Source organism: Mesoplodon mirus (genome assembly GCF_964341445.2).
Source record: "Mesoplodon mirus genome assembly, chromosome: 1".
In the NCBI taxonomy this organism is placed as follows: Eukaryota; Metazoa; Chordata; class Mammalia; order Artiodactyla; family Ziphiidae; genus Mesoplodon; species Mesoplodon mirus.
In genome coordinates this window covers 17364589-17391879 of record NC_138976.1, presented here as the reverse complement: position 1 = coordinate 17391879, position 27291 = coordinate 17364589, and the positions used below count along the sequence as shown (strand labels likewise).

Here is a 27291-nt window from a genome sequence, read left to right as displayed (position 1 = left end):
TTATTGTATATTTCATATATACAATATAATTGGACAATTGAGTGTGCCTATGTATATATGCTTGTGTATGTGTACATACACAAACAGATAATTCTGTGAATAACTGCACTACCCTATTTAGATGTTGCTCCTGGAGCTGTGCAACATGGTGGCCCTGCCTGGGAAACAGTCAGACAATAGCTTCATTTAAAAGAAGAAAACCTTTACCCTGTCTACCCAAGAATGGTCATTTTCCCTGTGTGGATTCATGGCTTATCTCAGCAGCATCTCTGATTTTAGCAATTTCCCGGGGCAAGCTGGCTAGGGCAGGAACAAGGGATACTATTTTAAGATATGTTGCAGGAACTCTACTCAGTACTCTGTAATGACCTATATGGGAGAAGAATCTTAAAAAGAGTGTGTATATATATATATATATATATATATATATATATATATATATATATATATATTTATAACTGATTCACTTTGTTGAGCAGAAACTAACACAACATTGTAAATCAACTATACTCCAATAAAAATTAAAAAAAATATATGTCACAGGAGTGAGGTAACATTGTAGAGGCTCGGGTGAAATGCTTGGCACCTATTAGGTTCAATAAATTTGTAATGAAAATACAAAATTTGTGGCTAGGACATGACTGGCTGGCTGAGTTAACAAATGCATGAATGTGCCCTGTGATTTTCCAGATCCAGCAGCTTAACTACGTTCCTTGCCCCATCCCCTTCTTCTGGTCCACCCTTTTCTATGAAATATGCTTCTTTTTGCCTTTCCTAAGCAATCTGCACAAACGCCAGGGCCTGTTTGGCACGGACAACTCACAACTGTGAGCACTAAGAATAACCATATTAGCAATTCCTCCCAGATCTGTTTCATTGCCACACCGTGGGTTCAATGCCAACCCACCAAATTAGGTCCAGGCACCCGCCTGCTTTTTTGTGTCTGTCATTGCGTGCGTGCGTGCATGAGTGCATGTATGTACATGTGTGTGCATTCCTTTCTCTCTAGATCTCTTACCTTCTATTCTCTTCTCTTTTGAATTCAGTGGGAAAAGCACAGACCTTGGAATTGGCAAACCTGGATTCAAAAGGTGTCCTTACCATTTTTTATTTGAATGACCTTGGGATCTGCTTAATATTCCTTTCCTCAGCTTCCTCATCTGAAAGAGGATGAATAATATTTACCTTGGAGCATTTGAAGGAATATCATATGTGACTCTGTGTACCTTACTTATCAAATGGAAGTTTTTATTACTGCTGCTGCTATTAATCTAATTGATCCTAGAAATAACTCTGGAGGGCAAATGTTATTTTTACCCCCATTTTACAGACAAGGAAATTGAAGCTGAAGGATGTCAAAGGTACATGTTTTAAACTGCACAGCTAAGGAGCTAATGATTCCAAATCAGAGCTCAGTCCACCCGTCTCTGAGTCTAGAGGTCTGTCTTTAACACCAGGCTGCCTCCCATTCTTCTTACTTTGAGGAAAATCAATCCACACTACTAACATGTGTGTGTGTGTGCATGTGCATGTGCGTGTGTGTGTGTGTGTGTGTGTTTGGCCTCTGTCAATATTCATCTCTGGTTATTTCCCTAAGTACTGAGTTTCTCACGGTGGTGCCTGAAACATAAATCAGACCATGCTGAGAGTGTGTGTGAACGAGAGAGAGAAATGGCAGGGGGAAAGTGACATAATACTGTAATTCAATACTTAATATCTCCAAAGACATGTAATACCTCCTCTTGACATTTCCAGAAGATATTTTCTGGAAACCGGACAATAATTCAAATTAATGCTAAGCCTAAATTTAATTGTTTTATGATGCTACAAAGGAGTACATGGGGCAAGGCTTCCAAAAATCAGAGGTTTCAACAGTCATGTTGATGAAACAGATTTCACCGTCTGGCACAGATGAGAACAGCTGCTTAAATACAGAATACTGGTACCTGGAGCAACATAACAAAGGAGGCTCAGCTTAGGCTCACTGCAGCGTCCACAGCCACCAGCCCTGCACCAGCTGAGCCTACTATGAATTCTGGGAAAGGTGAGGAGAGAAAGGGTAAGATTTTTATTTGAGGACCAAATGAAAGTCTTGAGGCTCAAACAGGATTTAGGATGACTGAGATCCACATTTCTGGCACATGGCATGTGAAGGATGAGTTCTTTCATTCTGTTCTCAGGGGCTGTAGCTTAAGGGAGCCAGGCTCTGAAATCAGAAAGGACTGGTTGGTGCCTCAACCCTGCCACTTACCAGCTGATGAACTTTATGCCCATTATCTGACTTTGAGGGCTTTTCTTTCTTTCTCCCTTCCTTCCTTCCTTCTTTCTCTTCCTTCCTTCCTTCCTTCCTTTCTTTATTTATGGCTGCGTTGGGTTTTCATTGCTGTGCATGGGCTTTCTCTAGTTGCAGCGAGCAGGGGCTACTCTTCATTTTGGTGCACGGGCTTCTCACTGTGGTGGCTTCGCTTTGTTGCAGAGCACAGGCTCTAGGCGCACAGGCTTCAGTAGTTGTGGCACGTGGGCTCAGTAGTTGTGGCTCTCGGGCTTAGTTGTGCCTCAGCATGTGGGATCTTCCTGGACCAGGGATCGAACCCGTGTCCCCTGCACTGGCAGGCGGATTCTTAACCACTGCGCCACCAGGAAAGTCCTAGTTCCTCTTCTATAAAATGGGGACAATAACACCTATCACATACTCCACATACCACACTAAGATGTCCATGGTTGATAAGGAAAGCAAGTTGCCTAAGAATATGTAGGATCTTATCTCAGGTTTGAAACAAACAAACAAGCAACAATTCAGGGTGTGTGTGTGTGTGTGTGTGTGTGTGTGTGTTCATGCATGTGTGTATGTATGTATTTGTGCCAGTGTAGGAGTAGCAAAAATTCTGGAAGAATATACACTGAGAGAGTCATCAACCCAACAGACTAGGACTAGGAATATGAATGAGGGCACATTTAATATGTACTACAATCACTCCTGTATTACTTTAATAATAAGAGTGCTGCTGCTGCTGCTGCTATTACTACTACTGCTACTACTACTATTACTACTACTATTACTACTACTACTACTACTATTACTACTACTACTACCACTACTACCACTACCACTACCACTACTACTACTACTACTATTACTACTACTACTACTATTACTACTACTGTTACTACTACTACTACTACCACTACTACTGTTACTACTATTACTACTACTGTTACTACTACTACTACTACTACTACTACTACTACTATTACTACTACTGCTGCTAGTATACCAACAACTTCAGAAGGTTTGGGGAGGAATAAAGAAGAAAATACACACACACACACACACACACATATTTATAGTATTGAGTCAAACACATAGTTGGTGACCAAAATGTGCTTGCTATTTATTTTTTTTGTCCCTGGCAACTAAGGAATATTGTTCTCTCTCCCTTGGACTAGGAGAGGCACTGGATAAAAAAGGCAGCAACTGACTAAATGGTTCTGCTCCCCGCTCTCATGCATGTCCTTTCTAGCCCACCCGTCCTTTCGTCTTTGCTCAGGTTGTTCCCATATCCTGGAGCATCCTCCTAACCATACCTGTCCTCCCAGTCCCTGTCAAAGGCAACTTGTCCTCCCTGGTTCTCTCACCTGGAAGTGGCCTGTCCTTCTTCTGCCCCAATGGCCTTGCATATGAACCTCTCTCCTTACACGATGGTCACTAGTAAGGGATTTGAGTTCAGCACAAACTTACTGAGGATCCCCCATGTGGCAAGGTTTGGGCAAGTTGATGTCTTATCTACCTTGGAAGAGATTGAGCTTTGGAAGGACAATCCGTATCTAACTCATCTTCAAATTATGGTTCCTTAGCACAGTGTCTGGCACTTAGCAGGTGATCAGTAAACATTCTGGATGGATGGATGGATGGATGCTCGGATGGATGAAGTGACAAATGGTGCTTTCAGCTCTTTTAAGAACACCACCTTAGATGTTATCAAATGGAACAAAAGAAGGTGACCACACAGTTTTCCCCCTACCTTCTCCAGTAGTGCTTCAAATTTCACCGAGACTCACTAATGAGTCTTAGTAACAGGCAATGTTTGTTCAGCATTTAAGATACTGTCTAACACCTTTACATGCAATAGCTCATTTAATCCTCACAGCAAGAGATATGAGAGCTCCTGGAGTCAGACAGATCTTGCTCAGCAGCTGTGGAAGCTTGGGCAAACCTATTACCTTCTTTGGGACTCGGTTTCCTCATTTCCTCATTCCTGTGCTTCATCTAACTGTCACTACTTCTCAGCAGTCTGGTTACTGAGTTTAAGTCTGAACATATTTATTCACATAGTTGACAAATGTTTACTGAGCGCCATACATATGCCAGGCCTGTTTGGAAGAACTGGGTATTCAGCAGGGAACACAAAAGACACAGCACTACAGCACTTGGCTGTAGCGAATGTACAAGGAAATGAGCATTAAACAAGCAAATGCACCAACACGTACAGGACTACAAATAAGGAGTGCTGCGGAGAAAGAAAGGAGCTGCTGTGAGTACCCAGCAGGCTGTGTGTGTGTGTGTGTGTGTGTGTGTGTATTTGGGGAGGAGAAGGGAAAGTGGTGATATCAGTTAAATAATGTTTCTTGCAAAAAATAATAATAATAATAATAAAGTACGTGAAGTTCTAAGACGGAAAATCATTGGGTTCTAAATATTTTTGGTTGGAACCAGCAGTAAAGCAAATGATGTTAGCTAAACTAGGGGATGTGTAAGATTTGGCGTGTATTTATGCTTTTTGCTTTCAAACTCAATTGTCCTTTCTGCAGTGCTAAGTATCTGAAAGAGCAGTTAAATACCCAAACTAGGATTCTGTGAATATGAACTCAACCCCACAGTTCAGTTTACAATTTACACAATAGGATCGGGCTTTACCAGAGGCCACATAAAAGACCAAATAGAGATTAACATAATTTGACTTTTGCAAAGAACTAGTCAATTTCCTCTATTTTTTGTTGTTAAGTTCATTTAGATGATGAGGCCCTTCCTGTCTTTTTATAGATGGAGAGTCCAGTGCAGTGTTTAAGAGCAGGACCATGGAGTCAGGTGGCCAGTTTTCATGTTCCAGCCCAGCCACGAAATTAACCCAGAGATAATGATCCAGTTATATGGGCCTTGGTTCCTCAGCTATAAAACTGTGGATAAGAATCTCATAGGAATGTGGGAGGTAATATATGTAAATTAATTTCCCGTTGTTTTAAATTACTCACTTTTAATGTAAATGAGGTCATCAACATAAAGTCCTTAAAGCAGTACCTAGCACGTAATAAATGCTTAATAAGTGTTAGCTATTCTTATACTAATTTTACTTACACATATTTGATAACCCTATTGTGAAATACAAGGGAATGTTGCCTTGTTCAAATACAGTTTGGCAAAAAAACCCACAATAACAGAGACTCCTTAAGCTTTGAATATAACAGGGTAAACAAAGGCTCATTCTGTGACTCATTTCTATTTTCTTAATTGCCTGCTCTTGCTCTGGACCTCAGCCAGGAGTCAGTCATTAGCCAGGCCATGGATACATGCACATCAGACTGTGTGTGTGTATCAACAAGAACACACAGCTCCTGTTGCTTCTGAGGGCTGCAAAGAAAGGACATTAAAAGTGAGTGATTTGAAACAACTGAAATTTAATTAAAAACAAAATTAAAAGTTGTTTCAAGCCCAGCGCTTCAGCCAGCAAGACTCAGAGGAAATTAGTAAGTGCTACTAATAGCTGGATCTAATTCACAAGCCTCTAGGAAGAGAGTCAGAGGAAAGAAGACGCATACTCTTTAGATGAAACAATTAAAGATCACTTCTGAGAAATAATCACAAACAGTATCCCAGGGCAAAAAGGAACATTATTTGCTGGTGTGTTTCTTTTCTACTTTCTGATTTCCATTATGGGAAAGTGCCCTGAGATTCCCCAAGCAGCATCTTCTATGGCAACGGAGAAGGGTTTTGAAAAACAGACTTAAATGAGTGGGAGATGGGGGCAAATTCTTTAAAAAAAAAAAAAATAATCGTCATTCACTGCCTGAAATTCCATCTTACCAATTCATTTATCCTTTGAAATTTCAAATACTCAGGTTGCTCAGTCAAATTCTAATCCCTCTCAAATTATGGACCTCAAATAATGATGTGACAAGTAATGATGTTCCAAGTTCCCAACTGGGAACTGGGAACTGGGTGTCAGGATGGTCAGATGAGCTGGTTTCTGGGTGCCATCGTGCATGGAGTCAGAGTGGGCAGTGGGGCTGTGTCTGGGATAGACCTGGGAGGCATGTCCCAAAGAGAGGTCAATCCGCCCCTGGTTCTCAGGGCAGCATGGAGACAGGCAGAGGAAAAGAAGCAAAAACTATGTCAGGAGGCAGGCAGACACAGAACTGAACTGAGGGCAATAAATGAGGGAAGAAGCGATACGTCATGGGGAGAAGTGACCAGAGCAGGGATGCTGAAACTTTTCATGAATGGTGACAGGCCAGGAATGGGGTGGCCCAGCTTAATTTAAACATACAAAGTTGGGGCAGACAGGAAGTGCCTCTGAACAAAGGAATGCTCATGAGAGCCCTACTTTGCTGAGCATCAGATGGAAAGGCAAAAGAACGCCTGTGCCACAGAAGACCCGGTTCCTGCTCACCTATGCAACCCTACCTCACCCCATCCACCCAGCCATGCCCACCCTGTCCCAGCTTCTCTGTCACTGGCTTTGGGTTTGCTGTTCCCTCTACCTGAAGTACCCTTTCTTCCTTTTTCACTTCACATCTCAGTTTAAACGCCTAGAGTCTGTCATGCAGAGTGAAGTAAGTCAGAAAGGGAAAGACAAATACCATATGCTAACACATATATATGGAATTTAAGAAAAAAAATGTCATGAAGAACCTAGGGGTAAGATAGGAATAAAGACACAGACCTACTAGAGAATGGACTTGAGGATATGGGGAGGGGGAAGGGTAAGCTGTGACAAAGCGAGAGAGTGGCATGGACATATATACACTACCAAACGTAAGGTAAATAGATAGTGGGAAGCAGCCGCATAGCACAGGGAGATCAGCTTGGTGCTCTGTGACCACCTAGAGGGGTGGGATAGGAAGGGTGGGAGGGAGACGCAAGAGGGAAGAGATATGGGAACATATGTATATGCATAACTGATTCACTTTGTTATAAAGCAGAAACTAACACACCATTGTAAAGCAATTATACTCCAATAAAGCTGTTAAAAAAAAAAAAAAGCCGCCTCCTAAGAGAGGTCTCTCTGACCACCCTATCTGAGATGACATCCCAACTCTCCTCTTTGTTTTAATTATTTTACACCATTTTAATTATTTTCACAGCAGCTCTCACTTATTTCATCGCCTCGACATATTCCATTATTTTGCCAATTTGCTTTGGTGTGTGTCTGCTGCTGAGAATGAAAGCATTATGAAGGCAGGGTCTTTATAATATGTGTGTGTGTTGTTTTTTTTTCCAAGACACCATCTCTAATGCTCCAGGACACATAAGGAACATGAAATAAATATTTGTTCCACGAGTGAATAGGTTCTGGAAAGATTAAGACATAGTAGGTAAAACACCTGGTTCACTGCCTGCCACATCAGGGGCACATTGATGACTTTTAGTTGATTATTTTTATAATTAACCAATATTACGTTAATTTGGATTCTAATAGTGAGCTTGATCCTGGGAGGGCAGAAGCATGGAGATTCAAAAGGTGACTGGAGGGCTCCAAAGGCCAATTTGCTGTCTCACACTATATTTGAAATACCCGATATGCCATAAGTATGTGCTTGTTGTATAGATGGATCTTGGCAGCGTGAGGATGGGGAGGGTGTGAGGATGCGGAAGATGTGAGACTGGGAGCTGCTGAGGGCTGACTCAGCAGCTTGATAAGGGAGGGGGAAAAGCTGAGCTCAATTTCTTTTTGCATAAACCAGTTTCATCCTCTCCTCAAACAAATTCTTTGAGGGCGTTGATGAATGTGTCCAAGCCCAACCTACCCTTAATGTTCAACTCAACCCCTCCCTTCTCTAAGAATCCTTTGAGATCAACCTCAGTGAGAATTCTCTTCTCCAGCCCCCATTCTATTTCTGGTGTAGCTTTGGAAACCATTCAGCTTATGTTTCCTGGGTTTGAGGTTGGTGTTAAAGAGGCCATCCCATTGTCAGATCATGTGATCTAATTCTGGAATTCAAAATAAAACTGCAATAGGGATCATCATCAAAATAACATAGTAAATGTCTCAGACTGCCTTTTGAGATTTGTTGTTGTTGTTTTTTGTTTTTTGGGGTTTTTTTGCGGTATGCAGGCCTCTCACTGTTGTGGCCTCTCCTGTTGTGGAGCACAGGCTCTGGACGCGCAAGCTCAGTGGCCATAACTCACGGGCCCAGCCGCTCCGCGGCATGTGGGATCCTCCCGGACCAGGGCACGAACCCATGTCCACTGCATCGGCAGGTGGACTCTCAACCACTGTGCCACCAGGGAAGCCCTGTTTTGTTTTGTTTTGTTTTGTTTTTTGCGGTACGCGGGCCTCTCACTGCTGTGGCCCCTCCCGTTGCGGAGCACAGGCTCCGGACGCGCAGGCTCAGCGGCCATGGCTCACAGGCCCAGCCACTCCGTGGCATGTGGGATCCTCCTAGACCGGGGCACGAACCTGTGTCCCCTGCATCGGCAGGCAGACTCTCAACCACTGCGCCACCAGGCAAGCCCGGGAAGCCCTGTTTTTATTTTGTTTGTTTTGTTTTGTTTTGATGTCTTGAATGGGAAATAGATCTAAAAATACAGAGTTCCTTACATTTAGGTCTTTAATCCATTTTGAGTTTATTTTTTGTATGGTGTTAGGAAGTGTTTCATTCTTTTACATGTAGCTGTCCAGTTTTCCCAGCACCACTTATTGAAGAGGCTGCCTTTTCTCCATTGTATATTTTTGCTTACTTTGTCAAAGATAAGGTGACCATATGTGTGTGGGTTTATCTCTGGGCTTTCTATCCTGTTCCATTGATCTGTATTTCTGTTTTTGTGCCAGTACCATACTGTCTTGATTTCTGTAGCTTTGTAGTATAGTCTGAAGTCAGGGAACCTGATTCCTCCAGCTCCATTTTTCTTTCTTAAGATTGCTTCGGCTATTTGGGATCTTTTGTGTTTCCATACAAATTGTAAAATTTTTTGTTCTAGTTCTGTGAAAAATGCCATCGGTAATTTGATAGGGATTGCACTGAATCTGTAGATTGCTTTGGGTAGTATAGTCATTTTCACAATGTTGATTCTTCCAATCCAAGAATGTGGTATATCTCTCCATCTGTTTGTGTTGTCTTTAATTTCTTTCATCAGTGTCTTATAGTTTTCTGCATATAGGTCTTTTGCATACTTAGGTAGTTTTATTCCTAGGTATTTTACTCTTTTTGTTGCAATGGTAAATGGGATTGTTTCCTTAATTTCTCTTTCTGATTTTTTGTTGTTAGTGTATAGGAATGCAAGAGATTACTGTGTATTAACTTTGTATCCTGCAACTTTACTAAATTCATTGATTCGCTCTAGTAGTTTTCTGGTGGCATCTTTGGGACTTTCTATGTATAGTATCATGTCATCTGCAGACAGTGACAGTTTTACTTATTCTTTTCCAGTTTGGATTCCTTTTATTTCTTTTTCTTCTCTGAGTGCCATGGCTAGGACTTCCAAAACTATGTTGAATAATAGTGGTGAGAGTGGGCACCCTTGTCTTGTTCCTGATCAAGAGGAAATGCTTTCAGTTTTTCACCACTGAGAATAATGTTTGCTGTGGGTTTGTCATATATACTAATCTCCAAAATATACAAGCAGCTCATGCAGCTCAATATCAAAAAAAAAAACCCAATCAAAAAATGGGCAGAAGATCTAAATAGACATTTCTCCAAAGAAGACATACAGATGGCCAAGAAACACATAAAAAGATGCTCAACATCACTAATTATTAGAGAAATGCAAATCAAAAGCACAATGAGGTATCACCTCACACTGGTGAGAATGGCCATCATCAAAAAATCTAGAAACAAGAAATGCTGGAGAGGGTGTGGAGAAAATGGAACACTCTTGCACTGTTGGTGGGAATGTAAATTGATAGAGCCACTTTGGAGAACAGTATGGAGGTCCCTTAAAAAACTAAAAACAGAACTACCATATGACCCAGCAATCCCACTATTGGGCATATGCCCTGAGAAAAACATAATTCAAAAAGATTCATGTACTCCAATGTTCATTGCAGCACTATAACAATAGCCAGGGCATGGAAGCAACCTAAATGTCCATCGAAAGATGAATGGATAAAGAAGATATATTATATATATATATATATATATATATATATATATATATATACACACACACACACACACACATACATAATGGAATATTACTCAGCCATAAAAAGGAAAGAAATTGGGTCATTTGTAGTGATATGGATGAACCGAGAGTCTGTCATACAGAGTGAAGTAAATGAGAAAGAGAAAAATAAATATTGTATATTAATGCATATATATGGAATCTAGAAAAAATGTACTGATGAACCTATTTGCAGGGCAGGAAAAGAGATGCAGATGTAGAGAACTTGTGGACACAGGGAGGGAAGGGGAGGGTGGGATGTATTGAGAGAGTAGCACTGACATATATACACTGCCACGTGTAAAACAGATAGCTAGTGGGAAGCTGCTGTATAGCACAGGGAGCTCACCTGGGTGCTCTGTGATGATCTAGAGAGGTGAGATAGGGGTGGGTTGGGAGGGAGGCTCAAGAGGGAGGGGATATATACATATAGTTGATTCACTTTGTTCTACAGCAGAAACTAACACTACACAGTAATGCAATTATACTCCAATAAATTTTTTAAAAACAGAGAAATAAAGAAAAAAATAAAACTACAGAGTTCCCACTCCTTGTTGGATACTGTGACAACACTTGGAGGCTATCAAGGTGGAGGAGAGAGACCCTGCCTAAAAGTAGTGTTGCAGGATAACTAGACAGTTACTACAGACCATCATCAAGGTTGTGATGAAGATGAAACAGGGAGCTTTGGAGGCACAGAGCTCGGGCCCTTGTTTCCCCTGCAAAGTCAAGGTGGCCACATCTGAGATGAACATTTAAGTACTAGGAAGCAGCAGCTAGGTGGAGTGGAGGGAAAAGAGGATTTAGATGACAGGAAAGGAATGGCTGTAAAGGAAAAAAAAAAAGAGAAACTGGGCCTTCAGGAAACAGCCATTTCATTTGGCTGGAGTGCTAATGAGAAAGGAAACGAGTAAAGATAAGGCTGAAAATATTTTTTGGCTCTCACATTCTACAATTTAGAAAATTGCCAAGCTGGCTGCTTTGCCATGTGCCACATGGCCACTGTGTGCCCTCACCCCTGCACCTACATTCTCTCTTGAGGCGGAAACTGCCACTGTTAATTGTTTCCATATTTCAAATGTGACACCAGCTCCAATCACTGGGCCCCTGGGCCTCCCTTCCAGCCTCTGCTTCCATGGCAGGCTGCATGCCCGGCACGTTAATGTTGCATTGGAGTCTCTTCACTAAACGGCCACCCCCGGAGACTTCACACTCACCGGTCATGTCAGCACCTGTGTGAGGGCCAGGACTGGTCACTCTCTCCATTCTCCATCCTGGCCCGAAGACTGTGGTGAGACTTCACCTGAAATATTACTCAAATGATTCAAACCTTCAAGAGCGCAGCCTTCAGAGATCTGGCAAATTAATTTTGCTCAGAGAGCACAGTGACATCTCTCACTAATAATTTCCATCCAGGTAGGATTTGTAAAGGTCCTAAGCCCGTGTGTTCTTCAAAGTTCCTTGCATTTTTCTTTCCTTCTTTTCTACAAACATAACCAAGAGGTGGGCACCTGATTCTTGATCTCACGTAGGAAAGCTGGTGCGTGAGCAGAATAGTAATAATAGCTAGCTTTTGGGCGTGTTTACCACGGCCAGGCTCTTGCATTTAACAACCACTTAATCCCAAGGATCCCAGTCTGATTCCTGGTGCATTAGCATCCCTGTTTTTCCGAAGACAAAGTAGCATCCTAGGGAAGGTGGAGTTAGGACTTGAACCCATGCACCCTGCTGTTGGTGTTCATGCACTTCACAGCTGGGCAAAAAGTACTCTTATTTTGATGTCTGGGTCACCAGCCTCTAGGGATCCCAGGAGGCAGATGTCAAGTAGTCTTTGACTCCTTTCCCTCTTTGGCTTCTCCTTGCAATGAGCTGTTAAGTTTCCTTGCTCTCGTTCCATAGGACTCCCTTATCTTCACTCTCACTTCTAATGCCCTTGTTCAGACATAACCATATAGACTAAATGTAACAGCCCCCTAATAAATTGCTTGCCTTCTGCCTTGGGCCCTCAGACTCACCTTCTACACTGTGGTCAGTCTGTCCACAGATCTGTATTGAACGCTGTGTACTGGAGACTCCACAAGAACAAGACAGCTACAATCTTAGCTCTTAGGGGTTTAAAGTAGCATTATCAGGGGTATTGTTTCCCAAGTCTCAACTATGTGCCGAGTCCTTGTCAAGTGCTTCATATACAATCATTTGATTGCCCTTTGTGGTGGTTTACTGTTATCATCCCCCTTTCAAAGATGAGTAAACAAGGGCTTAGAAATTAAATAACTAGCTCATTGCTTCATGACTAGGAAACATCAGAGCCAGGTATTGAACCCAGGGAGTGTGAATCTACAGCTCAGACTCTTAACCAAATTAGACATCAAATAAGCAATTGTGAATGTGCTAAGTGCAAAAAAGAAAAGTTCAGGATTGTTTAAGAGGGAGACTAACTTAGACTAGGAGAGAGTGATGAAGATGATGATGTCAATAAAAACAAGTATTACCCAGTGTTTAGTGCTTGCCAAACATTCTACTAAATACTAGAGAGATATTATCTCATTTAAATTTCCTAAGAGGGAGCTATTAATATTATGTCCAGGGCTTCCCTTGTGGCGCAGTGGTTGAGAGTCCACCTGCCGATGCAGGGGACACGGGTTTGAGCCCCGGTCCGGGAAGACCCCACATGCCGTGGAGCGGCTGGGCCCGTGAGCCATGGCCGCTGAGCCTGCGCGTCCGGAGCCTGTGCTCCGCGACGGGAGAGGCCACAACAGTGAGAGGCCCACGTACCACAAAAAAAAAAGAAAAAAAAATTATGTCCACTCCACCGGAGGGTTAAGTAACATTTGTAATATCAAATTACTATTAGTAAGTCATGGAACCAGCAGTTGAGCCCAGATACATCGGACTCTACAGCCCAAACTCTGAATTGCCATACTGCATTGTCTTTTAAGCAGCTACCTTACTTATACTCCCTTGCTTAAAACCCTTTAGCGGGGGCTTCCCTGGTGGCGCAGTGGTTGAGAGTCTGCCTGCTAATGCAGGGGACACGGGTTCGAGCCCTGGTCTGGGAGGATCCCACATGCTGCAGAGCAACTAGGCCCGTGAGCCACAACTACTGAGCCTGCGCGTCTGGAGCCTGTGCTCCGCAACAGGAGAGGCCGTGATAGTGAGAGGCCCGCGCGCCGCAATGAAGAGTGATCCCCGCTGGCCACAACTAGAGGAAGCCCTCGCACAGAAACGATAGACCCAACACAGCAAAAGTAAATTAATTAATTAATAAAAACTCCTACCCCCAACATCTTCTTTAAAAAAAACAAAAACCTTTAGCGGCTCTGTGACCCCCGACCACCTCCACGGTAAAAGCCCAACACAGAGACCCTTGCTCTTCTCGTCTGCTCCTGCTTTTAGTCCCGTTCAAGCCCCCCAGAGCTGTAGACGCTCTGGATGCTATCTGCTCCTGCCACACCTTTGCTCTTAGTGTCCCTTCTGCCTGGAAGGTCATCCTTCTTGCCGTCACTCTCTCTCATCATCTCCAACAAAGCATAGAGTCTCACTTCCAATCCCTGTCCATCCAGCTTCCTCCGATGGGACAAATCCAAGGCAAATTAAAGCCTCTAGCTCCTTGAAGCTTTACCCAGATCTGTCCAGTGGAAAATACCAGGCTTCCCTGGCAATCTTGCTGACTCTTTTTTTCTTTTTTTTGAATTTTATTTATTTTTTATACAGCGGGTTCTTATTAGTCATCCATTTTATACACATCAGTGTATACACGTCAATCCCAATCGCCCAATTCATCCCACCACCACCGCCCACCCCCCGCGGCTTTCCCCCCTTGGTGTCCATACGTTTGTCATCTACAACTGTGTCTCTATTTCTGCCTTTGCTGACTCTTAACTATATGCCCCTCCTGGTCCAGATTATGATCTGCCTTCTAGTGTTGTCTTTTGCTTTATAGCTATCCAATCACTTTAAATAACAAGTGCAATCCCTTTGAGGGCATGCTTAGCATTTACTGAGCACCTGTTATAGGCTATTTTCATACCGCTTTCTATTTCAACCTCATCAACGCCCTGTGAAATAGAGGCAAAGAGCTGTACTTTTATAGATGGTGAAATTGATGGTTCAGAGAAGTGAGGTGACTCATCCAAGATCCATAGTTAGTAAGTGGAGGAGTGCAGATTCGTACTGGAGTTTTTCTGCTTCTAAATCTCCTGTTCTTTCCCCTACCTCACACTCCCTTAGTGCAGGTAAGTATCTGAGTGAGTTCTAGAGCATGAGTCCTGGCACTGAGCAGACACTCAGCAGTGTCAGCTGACGGTCTTGATGGATGGATTCACTGATAAAGTCCAAATGAGAATCAGGGTGAAAACAGGGGAGGGAAGACATGGAAAGTTCAGGGGAGGTCCAGGCTCTGGGAATAATTCCAAGTAAGGGTGAGATGCCCAGGGACTTTAGCAGAGCTCCAGGAAGTTGCCAACAGCAGCCAAAAACAAAAAAACAAGGATATGCAGCTGCAGATATATTTGGGTTAGATAACTCAGAGGCGTGGCTAGGGAGGAAAGCCAAACAGCAAGGCTCTGCTGGGCACCACAGGCCGGGAGTGGGGAGGGGGAAGGGGGCAGGAATGAGCAGGGGGAGGTAGAGAAGCAGGAGGGATACACAGGTTTTAATTATTCCTCCCATCTCATCATTTCCTTCTGAATATGATGCGTCCTCCCCCTCCCAGGCCCTTGCTGGCATCCGAGATGTTCAAGGTCCCTCAGCAGCTGAAGCTGGGGGTTAAAGACTGAGAGGCATCTTTCCCACCATGGCCCAGCTCCCCACCACTTTCTGTTTCATCCCAGCAGCCCCGGGAGCCTGCGGTCCCTGCACAAGCTTGGCTGTGATCCTTGTAAGCATTCTTCAAATGGCAACTTGTGGGCTGTGAAAGGTTTGCTCAGCTGCCTCTGCTCCCAAGATCCTCGCTCAGGGGCTGCCTAGCCACAGACTGTCCCATACAAGAGTCAGAAAGCAGAGGACTGAGGATGCTAATGGAATGACTGAATACATACTCCGGAGGTCACACACCTAATGGGATGAGTAAAGAGGGACTCTGAACCCCAGTATTTCTCATTCTACTGTTAGAATGTTAGGCCAGGGAGGAATTTTAAGACCATCTTGCTCCCTTTCCCACATTTTACAGTGAAAAAACCTGGAAAAAGCCTGGAGAAGTAGAGATTTGCCCAAAGTCAAGGTGAATTTGTGGCAGAGGTGGAACCTGATCTTGTCATTGAATAATTCTCTGTCTACCACATCCTGTGGCCACTAATTTGAAATAATTCTGCTCAACCCGTTCCTGCCTGTGTGACATTGAGGTGGTCACATAAACTCCCTCAGCTTTAGTTTCCCTTAAATTTAAAAATGGGGAAAATGCCTGGATCTACCACATATGGTAATAGAATTAAATGAGGTAATGCTTTGCAAAGCACTCAGCACGGGGCCTGGCACGTAGCAATGTTCTGTAAATGTTACCAATTCAGAGCATTGTTATTATCACAATTACCAGGAGGCTTGAGCAGCAGGGTCTATAGGGATGTGGTGAAAAGTGTCCATGACCCCTCTGGAAAGCCTGTGTCATCCTCACCCACCTCCAGGGAAGCACCAGTGGCTCTAAGACCCAACTCAGGTAGCACCTCCTTAAGAGACATCCTCTCCTTAGCACCACCCCCCATCTCCAGCTTGGGGTACTTGGCTGCTCCTCCCCTATTTTCCCATAGCACGCACTGCAAACCCCATTAAGACTCTTACCACACTGTGTTTCCTATTTCATCTGCTTGCTAGTGTCTTACTACCACCAAACTGGGGGAGGCCAGAGATACTGTTTTATCCATCTCTGCATCCCTGAGCAACGAAGCATGCCACAGAGAAGGCGATGTGCTATCTTTGCTGACCACAGGAAGGAGGGAGGAAGGAAGGGAAGTAACAGGCACTATATATGAATCAAGAAGTGGTGATGGGCTTCCCTGGTGGCGCAGTGGTTGAGAGTCCGCCTGCCGATGCAGGGGACACGGGTTCGTGCCCCGGTCCGGGAAGATCCCACATGCCGCGGAGCGGCTGGGCCCGTGAGCCATGGCTGCTGAGCCTGTGCGTCCAGAGCCTGTGCTCCACAACGGGAGAGGCCACAACAGTGAGAGGCCCACGTACCGCAAACAAACAAACAAACAAACAAACAAAAAAAAACACGTGGTGATATTATTAATGAATTTTTAACTATTTAATTTCTTCCTTGGGGCCAAGCTAAGCCTCTCTAAAATTGTACCTTCTTCTTACCTGGCCATACCCACTAAGACCTCTTCTCAATCTCTTTGTCTTCAAAAATAATAAGACACTGAACAAACAGAAAGGGAAAAGCACAATGTTCTCATCATCACAGCTATTCTCACAGCTGGCCAAGTGCATGTACACTCATCAGCCCCACTCACACTCAGTTGAGGCAAGGAGTATCAACAATGCTTTTGGAAAGAAAAGTGAGAAGTGGGGGGTGAATTAATATTACCAAGGTCAGAAAACTAGAAATCAGAAGAACTGGGAGTAGAACTCACATCCTCTGGGTCACAGAGCAGTGCACCTAACCTCTGTACCACGTGACCTTCTCTATCCCAGCACTGCACCACTCCGCAACCCTACACCACTCTGCAAACAACAAGCCAACAAATGATGGAACATCTAACTCCACAGTCCTGAGTTCCATCCCATCAAAGCTCCCACCTGCCATTCTCTCCTCCTAGTCAAAAAGTCAAAGTGGGCTTCTGCTCACAACAGCAGAATTATTAACAAGAATAAATTAAATTCCCCTACCCCCTGCAACCATCCTCTGCCTCTAGTTCCTACTAAAATATTTTTGGACTTGATCTGCTATCAAAACACAGAAATTCGTCTCCAAATTTGGATGTCAAACTCAGTTATACCTTTTGTTAAGAAGGGGAATTAGTAACAATTCATCCTGGGAGGAAGCCAAGTTAACATCGTAGCACAAAGTGCCATTAAAAATCGCGACTGAAATGGCTGTTGTGATATCTTTAAAAGCTTGAACATGTTCAGGTTCTTAGAATGGTTTTCCGGGGTTTGTTCTCCCCTCAAGCCCCTTGTCACTTTTAACCTGGGGATCAGTTACTATCTAAGGAAGCTTGAAGCATTTTTTCCTTCTGTGGTTTTGTGGACTTAGACTTTTCTAATGAAGAGATTTGAGGGGAAAACAACAACGACAACAGAATCCACTCTAGGGGCTCTCCACAGCTCCCAGCACCAGCTCCAGGTCATTGCTTAGCAAGCTGCCCATTAAGTACAAGAAGAGGGAGAAGGGAAAAACTTTTCAGTTTATAATTATATTACCAGTTTCATCACAGATCTCATTTTAATTCTGACTGAAACCTAGGCTTGCCTTCTCCTGCACTCTCGCACGTATAGTTATTAAATCTGGGCTGGAGTTCAACCTATTCTTCCTGATTTCAGCATATTAATATGGTTTATTGGTATTTCACTGCCACCTCCCCCCTGGGTGTACTGAATCTCAGCTCAATTTATATTTTCCCCTCTTCCTGGGCTCTGGGATAAGGCTTGTTTCATTTTGGTGTTGGAGGGGGAGAGATGTGAGTTTGATTATCTTTGGGGATGGGAACAAAAACCTTGGGAAGTGAAGTCAGTCATAAGAAGAGGAGGCAGCCTCAGATTTCTTGCACCGTCATTCCCCAGAAGGTATCTTCTTAGGGCATCTGCACCCACCTGCCTGCCCTTTCTCCCTTCATTCATTTCACAGTCATCATTTATTATATGTCTACTGAGTCAGAACCTTCGTTAGGCTTCACAATAGTTTAGGGAATGAATAAACTGTGGCTTTGCTCTTGAGGAAATTTCAGACTAGCTATTAAATCATTTTTATTTATTTATTTATTTATTTATTTTCATTCAACCAAAGCTTTGGGGGCACTCTGGTTTTGGGTGCTGTCCCAGGTGCTGAATATAATGTTCCAAACAAACAAATATGATGCCTATCCTTAAGGAGCTCGCAACCTAGTGGGAGAGCTCACATTAACTAGGTAAGACTATAATTACAAATAGGAATGAGTGCAATCAAGGAATAGAGCAGGGCTCAAGGAGAAAGAATAGTTATGGGCCCAAGAGAGACTGGGAAATGAAAAGGGAGGTCAGCCACTGTAGGGTAAATGGAATTTGTACCGAAGAAACTGAGGAAATGGGGAGAAATTTTCCGAGAGTAAGAAGGACATGTGCAGAGGCCCTGAGGCAGGAGACAGCCAAGGATATTTAAGAAAACAATGTAGAGAAACTGGTATAAGGTGAGGTTAGAGAGGCAGGCAGGGGCTTGATCTTGCTGGGACTTAAAGGCCATGTTAAAGAGTTCAATCTTTATAATAAGTACAATAAGAAGTATTTGAACAGTTTTATGGGATGATGCAACATGGTGATATTTTTCATTTTAAAAGATTGCTCTGTTTGCAATGTCAAGGAAAGACTGGAGAGGCACTTGATTTAATGCAGGAGGCCAGTTCTTTGGACTATGTCAGTTGTTCCAGTGACATATACATAACAATAACAGTGATGGAAACTAGACTGTGGGGTTATTAGAAAGATACAAATACAGTTCTATGTAATTTTCAAGGAAGGAGAGATTATTTCTGTTGGGCATTTCCTTTGAAGAAGTTTTGGGGTTTTTGGTGAAGAAGGTTTTCTGGAGAAAGGAGAAAATTAAGTGAGGTCTTAGACATGGGTAGGATTGCAATACATAGAAATGAGGTAATCCAAAGCCAGGCAGTCTATCTGTCTAAATAGTATTAAGTGCATGCAAAGGAGTTAAGAATGGAAAAGGGAGAGGTCCTACTGTGGAGCACTTCTATACCCGAACATGTTCCATGGTGCTCAAAAGTCTGAAATAAAAACTGAACACTTTAAAACAAAGCTCCGGATGATTCCAGATAGCAAGATGTCCAAGAAACTACTTGTTTTAGGCAAGTTGCCTGGTGGTTTGTGACTAAGCGGTCACCTTCAGTGTGGTGTAACTTTCACTTCTAAGAATTGAAAATACTCCTCCCATGTATTCAAATCACTGCAGATTTGCTCTGAAGTCACTTATGAACCTCATTCCTTATTAACAGCACAGCCACACACTAGCTCACTCTCTTGGGTTGAAAGACATAAAGTAGGGGTGCAAGCAAATAGATGTAGAACAAGATTCATTGTATATAATTTTGTGTTCAAAAGCAGCTACACATGTGGCATATTAATGAACCAGGCCATCCTAATGATGAACATTTCCACTTGAGGATTTCATAGGCTGGTAAGGAATCCATAATCCCCAATTCCTCAGTCATAGGGAATAGAGAAGACTTGAATACACCTTAGTCCAACCCAAAAGTCAAGGCTAACACATTAACTTGACCTTCACAAACAGATATTTTGGCATAGATATTTATGCAATGAGCATATCAACATAAAAGAACACAGTCTGTGCTTGGGTAGGGGTTGTATTTAGTCAAGAGACATCACTGGCCATAACCCATTCCTGGGTCTCACTCCATTTCTGAGCCTAGGCAAAGAATGGGTGATACTCAGGGATGAGGAAGTGAAGAATAAACAAACATACTCTAAAGGTCCTAAAAATTTAAGTGTTTTAAAAATTTATAGTCTGATAAAATGGCTCTGATTCAAAATATTTTGTACCCTAGCCAAACACATTCCTTCACTTTTCTTCTACGGCTTCATGGAAATAAATGTGGTCATCTATTTTCAGGAAATTCCCTATGATGGGGAACTCATTACCTTGCAAGGACCCCCTTCCAATATTAAAAAAGTAGTATCACAACTACTAACATGTATATGATTTATTGAGCCATTACTAGGTCTCAGGTACTGAGCTGAAAGCCTTATGAGCATTATTTCATTTATTCTTCACAACAGCTGTAGGAGATACGTACTGCTATAATCCCCCACTTTATAGATGAGACTAAAGCTTATAAAGTGAAGACATTTTCAGATTAAGACTCAATCTTCTCCCATCTCTGACCACCCTCCTCACCCATATAGCTCTAATTTTGCTTCCTGGGGACTTCCAGTAACAAGCCTGCTCCCTTTTCAAGACAAATGATAATTATCATGGTCAATTTTGTGGAAGCATGGGACATGGAGAAAACTTGGATGAGAGGTTCAGGTAGTCTTGGGTTTTCATACCTTGCTTCACTTCTGTGTGTTAATCTGGCCAAATCACTTAACATCTCCAAAAACTACCTTCCATTTACGCAAAAAGAGGATGCTAAATCCTGCCTCAGAGTTCTGATATGAGAATTACATTAGTAACTCCATGTAAAGTGTTTTGAACACTGCCATATTCATAACAGATATGCTCAATAATTCTAAGCTCACTTTTTGTCTAAGTTCCTTCAACTCTTCTTATAGAATGATTTTCCTCCACCCTTTCCTTAAGGGATTATTAGGTATTGACAATGTTTTTCCAATCCCTTGGCTGCAATTCCTTTATTTTGGATGCCTTCCAATATATCATTGACCTTCTGTGCTTCTTAAAGCACAACTACCAGAACAAAATGGAACAGAGAACTCTAGGTATAGTGTTGTCTATCTACACTGGAGTGGAACCATATCACCCATTTCATCTAGACAGCTTATTCCTTTAAATGTTGTCTCTTCTACTGGCTTACTTTAGGGCCAGGATATTTGGTGAATATGTCCTGACATATTATACAATGGGAGCCTCGAGGGATGAAGAAACTAACATCTCAACTCATATGAGCTTTTGATGTTAACCAATAACCATTCATCAATAATGCTACCTATAGGGCAATTTGGGTGAAGCCCAAATCCATGTGATGAGAGCTGCCTTGTTATAAAACTCACATCAGACCATTCACATGGTATTCAGTGCTATGGGCCATCACTGGAATTGTACCATAAGGCAGCTCCATTAATATGGCATTGATCAAGTCTAAGATGGAAGAAACGAAAGCCCCTTATCAGGGCTCCAAGAGATCACAAGGAGTTGATAATGTGTTAGATGAAAGCAAAGTAACACTTAAAGACATACTGATGCAGCTCTCAAACTTCTGTTAAGGGATCACCTCAAGTTCTTGTTGAGAATATTAATACTTGGGCTCTGCTCCTAGAAAATGTGATTCACTAGTTCTGGGGATCATGAGCCCAGATAACCCAAATGAAGGTCACTTATAGGCCTCAGATGAAAAACAAGTGCCAACTTCAGTAAATTTGGACACAAACCTAGTCTATCTCTTCACTATGTGCTTAGCAGAGCAAAAAGCCACCAGTGGCCTTGAGAAGGCACAGACAAAGAAGAGATGATATTTGCCAAGGGCTTGGATGGTGACCCTGTTAGTATTTATTGTTCTTACCAGCTGAGCTCTGGACAAGTACTATATCATGCTGACCTTTTTCTTGTAATGGGCAGCACGCATCAAGTACAACTATGCTGTAACACAAGTGCAAAATTCATTTTCTTCCTGAAGACCGAACCCATTACTCAGCCATCTCCAATACTTCAGCACCACAGATAGCCCAATGCACAAGGCTGGCTGAGAGCTCTGTCTGCTAAGAAAGGGCTAGCAGCTTAGCAGCTTAAGCTTCATGGGGGAAGGTAAGAAAGGTGAGAGCTGCCTTGGCCATGGTCCTTGGGTGGCCTTGTCTCAATCGACTCTCTCCCATTTGACAGGGGTTTCTCTCATCCTGATAAGCCCCATTATGACGGTACTGCTGTTTATAACTCAGCCAGTGGCCTTAGGTGGGGGCCTATATTTTGATCTGGCTGTATAATATATGTAAAAAAAAATTTAATTGCACACATGCAATCTGCATTCTTTATTTATTCTATATCTCAATGCATTTATAAATATTAATGCCAAGTGATGATAAGGGTTCAAGAAAATAGGCACCATCGTCATCATTTCCCCTCTTGCCTCCCTGCATAGCACTCTCATATCTCCAGAAATCAGAGCTAGAGACCCCACTAAGTCCAACCCATATGATTTTTTCTTTGTCACATCATGTTCCACCCCCATGGAAAGAAAGACTCTACTGCTTTTCAAGTCCTGGTTTCTTTATCTGTCAAATAGGGATAATAAAGATCACTTTGGAGACCTGTTGGGAGAATGGAATGAGCAATGCACAGAAATTATCCACCCACAAGAGGCACTGGGATTGTGCTGTGGAAGGTCTGCTTGCCTAGAGCTATTAGAGAGCTGTCCACCTGACTTCAAGTGTTGGTTGTGTTCTGGATTCCTGAAGATCCCCAGAAGATGGAGGACCTTCAAGTGTTAATGTCTTCCACTGGGAAGACATTACAAGACTTCCATGGGCCAGGGGTTGGGGGGCATATAATGGACTCCCTGTTCCATTTTCCTGAGAATAGCTACTCACATCTATATAATTTCTTATACTTTCTTGTTTGACCATAGTCTAGCTTCTGATGTCTCTTCCTTTATGGATCATTTTAGGAATAAGAGTAATAAAAGCTGTTATTTATTAAGCAATCCCAGTGTTTTAGATTCTCTGTTGGTATTTTATACATATTATGTCATTCAATCTTTTCAAAATAATCCCCATTTTACAGATGAGCAAAATGAGACTTACACAAACATGTCCCATTTCAGAGGGTACATTCCTTACAAAGATATTATAGCATGTAGGGAAAGAGGGTTCCATTATGCCTTGAGACTGACACACTTTGGGTTAGGTCCTCCTAACTATGTGTACCATATTTGCTAAATTGTGTCTCTAATCTTGTATATTCCATGGTTATTTCCATTTTTTTTTACTTCTATGAATCCTCTGCCTTAGTTTTCCTTCACTCAGTCTCCCCTTTCTGCTTAGACACCTGGTAGAAGAATCCCACAGAACTTTTCATAATTCTGCTTTAATTTAGGCCCTGTTCATTCATTCAACATATATTTATTGAGCATCCATCACAGGCCATGCAGTATGTTTGTCACCAGGGATATTCTTGCCTCACAGACATTCCAGTCTAAAGGCAGAAGCAGACAAGTCTACATGTAGTTATAAAGCTTTAAGTTTATGACAGAGATCAGAATAAGAATTATCGGGAAAGGGCACCTTTTAATTTACCACATTTTTGTCTATCCTTTGAAGCCACCACAGTAGTTTTACAGTTTTCTTGGGTAATCCTTTGATTTTGTTATTTCCCACCTACATGTTATCTAAAAATCTGATAAATAGGGAATTGTAGGCTTCACAATAATCCTATGAGATAGGTATTATTATCATTCCCATTTTATAGACGCAGAGATTGAGACTCAGAGAGGTAAATAATTCACTTGGCTACAGAAGTGGCAGGTAATAGGGCAAGTATTTGAATTTTGTTTGTATTATTCTATAGTCTCTGATCTCAGCCATTAAACTATTTATCATGACCCTGACCAAGTTACTTAGCCTCTTAGGAGCTCCATTTCTACATGCGTGAAAATAAGTGTTCAAAATGTGGATGTCTCTAAGACCTGACATTCTACAGTTAATGAATAGTGACTGGTGGTGATAAAAAGTAAGTTCACATGCCTCCAACAATGGTCAAAATTTGCCCTATTGGTTTTCATCACTCTTACTCTCCCATCCCATGTTCCAGCCACACCCAGGTTCTGGCAATTTTTCCAGTCCCAAGCTCCATGAGCCTACGTGCCTAGCTACTTCAGTAAATTTTGTTCCTTCTACTTCTGCTATGCTTCTGCCATTTCATATTCCCATATTTTCCTGTCTTATGTGCACATACGATTTGATAGGGATGAACCAAAAGTCTTCTGCTTCGGTCAAAAAATCAACTGAGTGCATATAAGATGAGAAATACTAAACTTACTTGCAGTTCAATTGAAAAATAGAAATAAAAATTAGAATATAAAATTAGCTAGTGATTATAACAGGAAAGAAATAGACTCACAGATATAGAGAACAAACTTGTGTTTACCAGAGGGGAAAGGGAAGGTGGGAGGGGCAAGACTGGGGTAGGGGATTAAGAGGTACAAACTACTACATATAAAATAAATAAGCTACAAGGATATATAGTATGACACAGGAAATATAGCCAGTATTTTATAATAACTATAAATGGAATATGGTCTTTAAAAATTGTGCAAAATTTATTGTACACCTGAAACTTACATAATATGGCACATCAACTATACCTCAATAAAAATATAATTAAAAAAATTAAAGTAGGGGCTAGTTCACTATGCTGAAGTAGGAGTGAACACAGGATGCTTTAGTATAAGTCTAGGAGAGAAAGGAGGTGGAAGTGCCACTCTGCACAGAACATACTGAAGGGATTGGTGCTAAGTTGTGAACATTGTAACTTAAAAAATTAGAGATAAAATCGAGTTGCATTAAAATATGGCTGACAAATATAAAGGATCTCAAAAACATCTGATACATATCCAATGGGAAAAAGATTTTAAAAAATAACAATGGTACTAATATGGTGCTAGAAGGGTGGTTATCCCTGGGAAGGGATTCACTGGGAGGGGGCATAAGGAAGCTGAAGGTGCTGGAAATGTTTTATGTTTGATCTGGGTGAACTCATGTAAAAATTCATTAAGCTGCATACTTAATATTTCTTCTTTATTATATTTATGATAACTTTCAATACATTTAAAAATAATAATACTAATAAGGACTTACTGTATAACACAGGGAATTCTACTCAATATTCTGTAATAACCTATATGTGAAAAGAATCTGAAAAAAGAATGAGCATGTGCGTATATATATATAATGTATATATGTATCACTTTGTTGTACACCTGAAACTAACACAGCTTTGTAAATCAACTGTACTCCAATAAAAACTAATAATAAAAAAGAAGATGCGGGGCTTCCCTGGTGGCGCGGTGGTTGAGAGTCCGCCTGCCAATGCAGGGGACACGGGTTCGTGCCCCAGTCTGGGAAGATCCCACATGCCGCGGAGCGGCTGGGCCCGTGAGTCATGGCCACTGAGCATGCGCATCCGGAGCCTGTGCTCTGCAAAGGGAGAGGCCACAGCAGTGAGAGGCCCGCGTACCAAAAAAAAAAAAAAAAAAAAAAAAAAGATGCGGTACATATATACAATGGAATACTACCCAGCCATAAAAAAGAAGGAAATAATGCCATTTGTAGCAATATGGATGCAACTAGAGATGATCACACTAAGTGAAGTAAGTCAGAAAGAAAAATACAAATATCATAATGCTATCACTTATATGTGGAATCTGAAATATGGCACAAATGAACCTATCTACAAAACATAAACAGACTGATGGACATAGAGAACAGACTGGTGGTTGCCAAGGGAGAGGGGGGAGGGGAGGGATGGAATGGGAGGTTGGGGTTAGCAGTTGTAAGCTATTATACACAGAATGGATAAACAACCAGGTCCTACCGTATATCACAGGAAACTAAATTCAATATCCTAAGATAAACCGTAATGGAAAAGAATACAAAAATGTATATATATGTATAACCGAATCACTTTGCTGCACAGCAGAAATTAACACAACATTGTAAATCAACTACACTTCAATAAAAAAAAATTCTTCCCCCAAATGGATACATTTCTGTTATAGAGAAAACATGATTTTTTGTAATGTATGTAAAGGAAAAGTTATAATATATGTAAATTGTAAAAATAAATAAATAAATAATAATGCCAAGAATTTGGGGAAACACGTCGCATTCTGCTGGAGTATATAAACTGGAACAATTTTCTGGAGGGCACTTTAGCAATAGATATCAAGCACCTTAATCAACTTCTTGGACCATGCTTTGCAAATGAGTACAGCAACTATAGTGTCTCATTAATTCAAACTAATTGGGTGAGGAGTAAATGGTAGGATATAACATGCTTGTAAAGGACATTTACAGCAAATGAGGTAGGAGTATAATCCAGGACACTTAGGAAGTTCCAACAAAGCTCATACAGTCTTCTTTGTCGTATTTTTTAAATAGGAAAGACTATTTTGGGGGGCAGGGCGGTATTTTTAGTTAGGCATAGGATGCACACGCATGATAAGAAAACAGTAGGTTCTCTGAAGTAGCTCAATCTTTCTGCACGCACATTTGAATTCTTTCTTTATTAACAAACCTTACCCTTGCCCATGGAATAAAAGCAGTCTTTAGTTCCATTCAAATAATCCAGGATTTTCAAAGATAAGGACCTCTTTTAAGTTCTTTGAATGCTCTCTCTCTTTTTTAGTAATATAATTCTGAGGTTGGGCCACGCATGGGGAACATTGGAGCACACAGGGGTGCAAGGTGCCGAGTAGATGTGGGGCATCTCTGACACTCAGCTCTTACCGTCTGCAATGAAGTGCTCGGGCACATGCAGAGTCACCTTCACAGTGAGTGGACAGGACATCTGACTGCCACACACCATGGCCAGGATGCAGGAGCTCACAGCGATCAGCATCAGGGCCGTCTTGTTCACTGGGCTTTTCAGCAAACCTAGTGACATAAACACACACAGAGATACATAGGTCCATGAGGTGAGGAAACAGGAATAGCATGGAATTTGGGAATTCTGTTGTTTTCCAAATGAGAAGCTGGAAAAAGAAACCACATTTTCCAACCTCTGTGCTTGTAGTGACAGCTCGGTTGTCCCCTGTTGGGTCTTTGTTTAACTCTCTGCAAAATGGGCTTATTATCCCTTTTGGTATAGATGAAAAGAAACAAACTTCCTCAAAATTGTGGCAATTCTTACTCTTCCCTTCTCAATTAGGTTGGTCATTTTTGATAATATTTAGATGATACTAAACTTTCTACTCACTTTAGAAGCAACCGAGAAGATACTGTGTTGTTGAATTCATAGGGCCTAGGGAAAGGAGCATGGGCTTTGGAGTTTGACCATCTTGGGTTCAAATTTGGGCTTCAGCCCT

At 41.9% G+C, this 27291-nt stretch overlaps 1 protein-coding gene across 3 annotated transcripts in view; it reads right to left on the bottom strand.

Annotated features, from left to right (window-relative positions):
* Window positions 1-27291, bottom strand: part of ASTN2 (astrotactin 2) — a gene marked incomplete at its 5' end in the record, with an annotated part of 924983 nt that overhangs the window by 521698 nt on the left and 375994 nt on the right. For all 3 annotated transcript variants that reach the window (XM_082619566.1, XM_082619564.1, XM_082619565.1), the window contains one exon: window positions 26714-26860. In XM_082619566.1, coding sequence (XP_082475692.1) covers window positions 26714-26860 — 147 coding nt within the window. The remainder of the gene's footprint in view (window positions 1-26713; window positions 26861-27291) is intronic.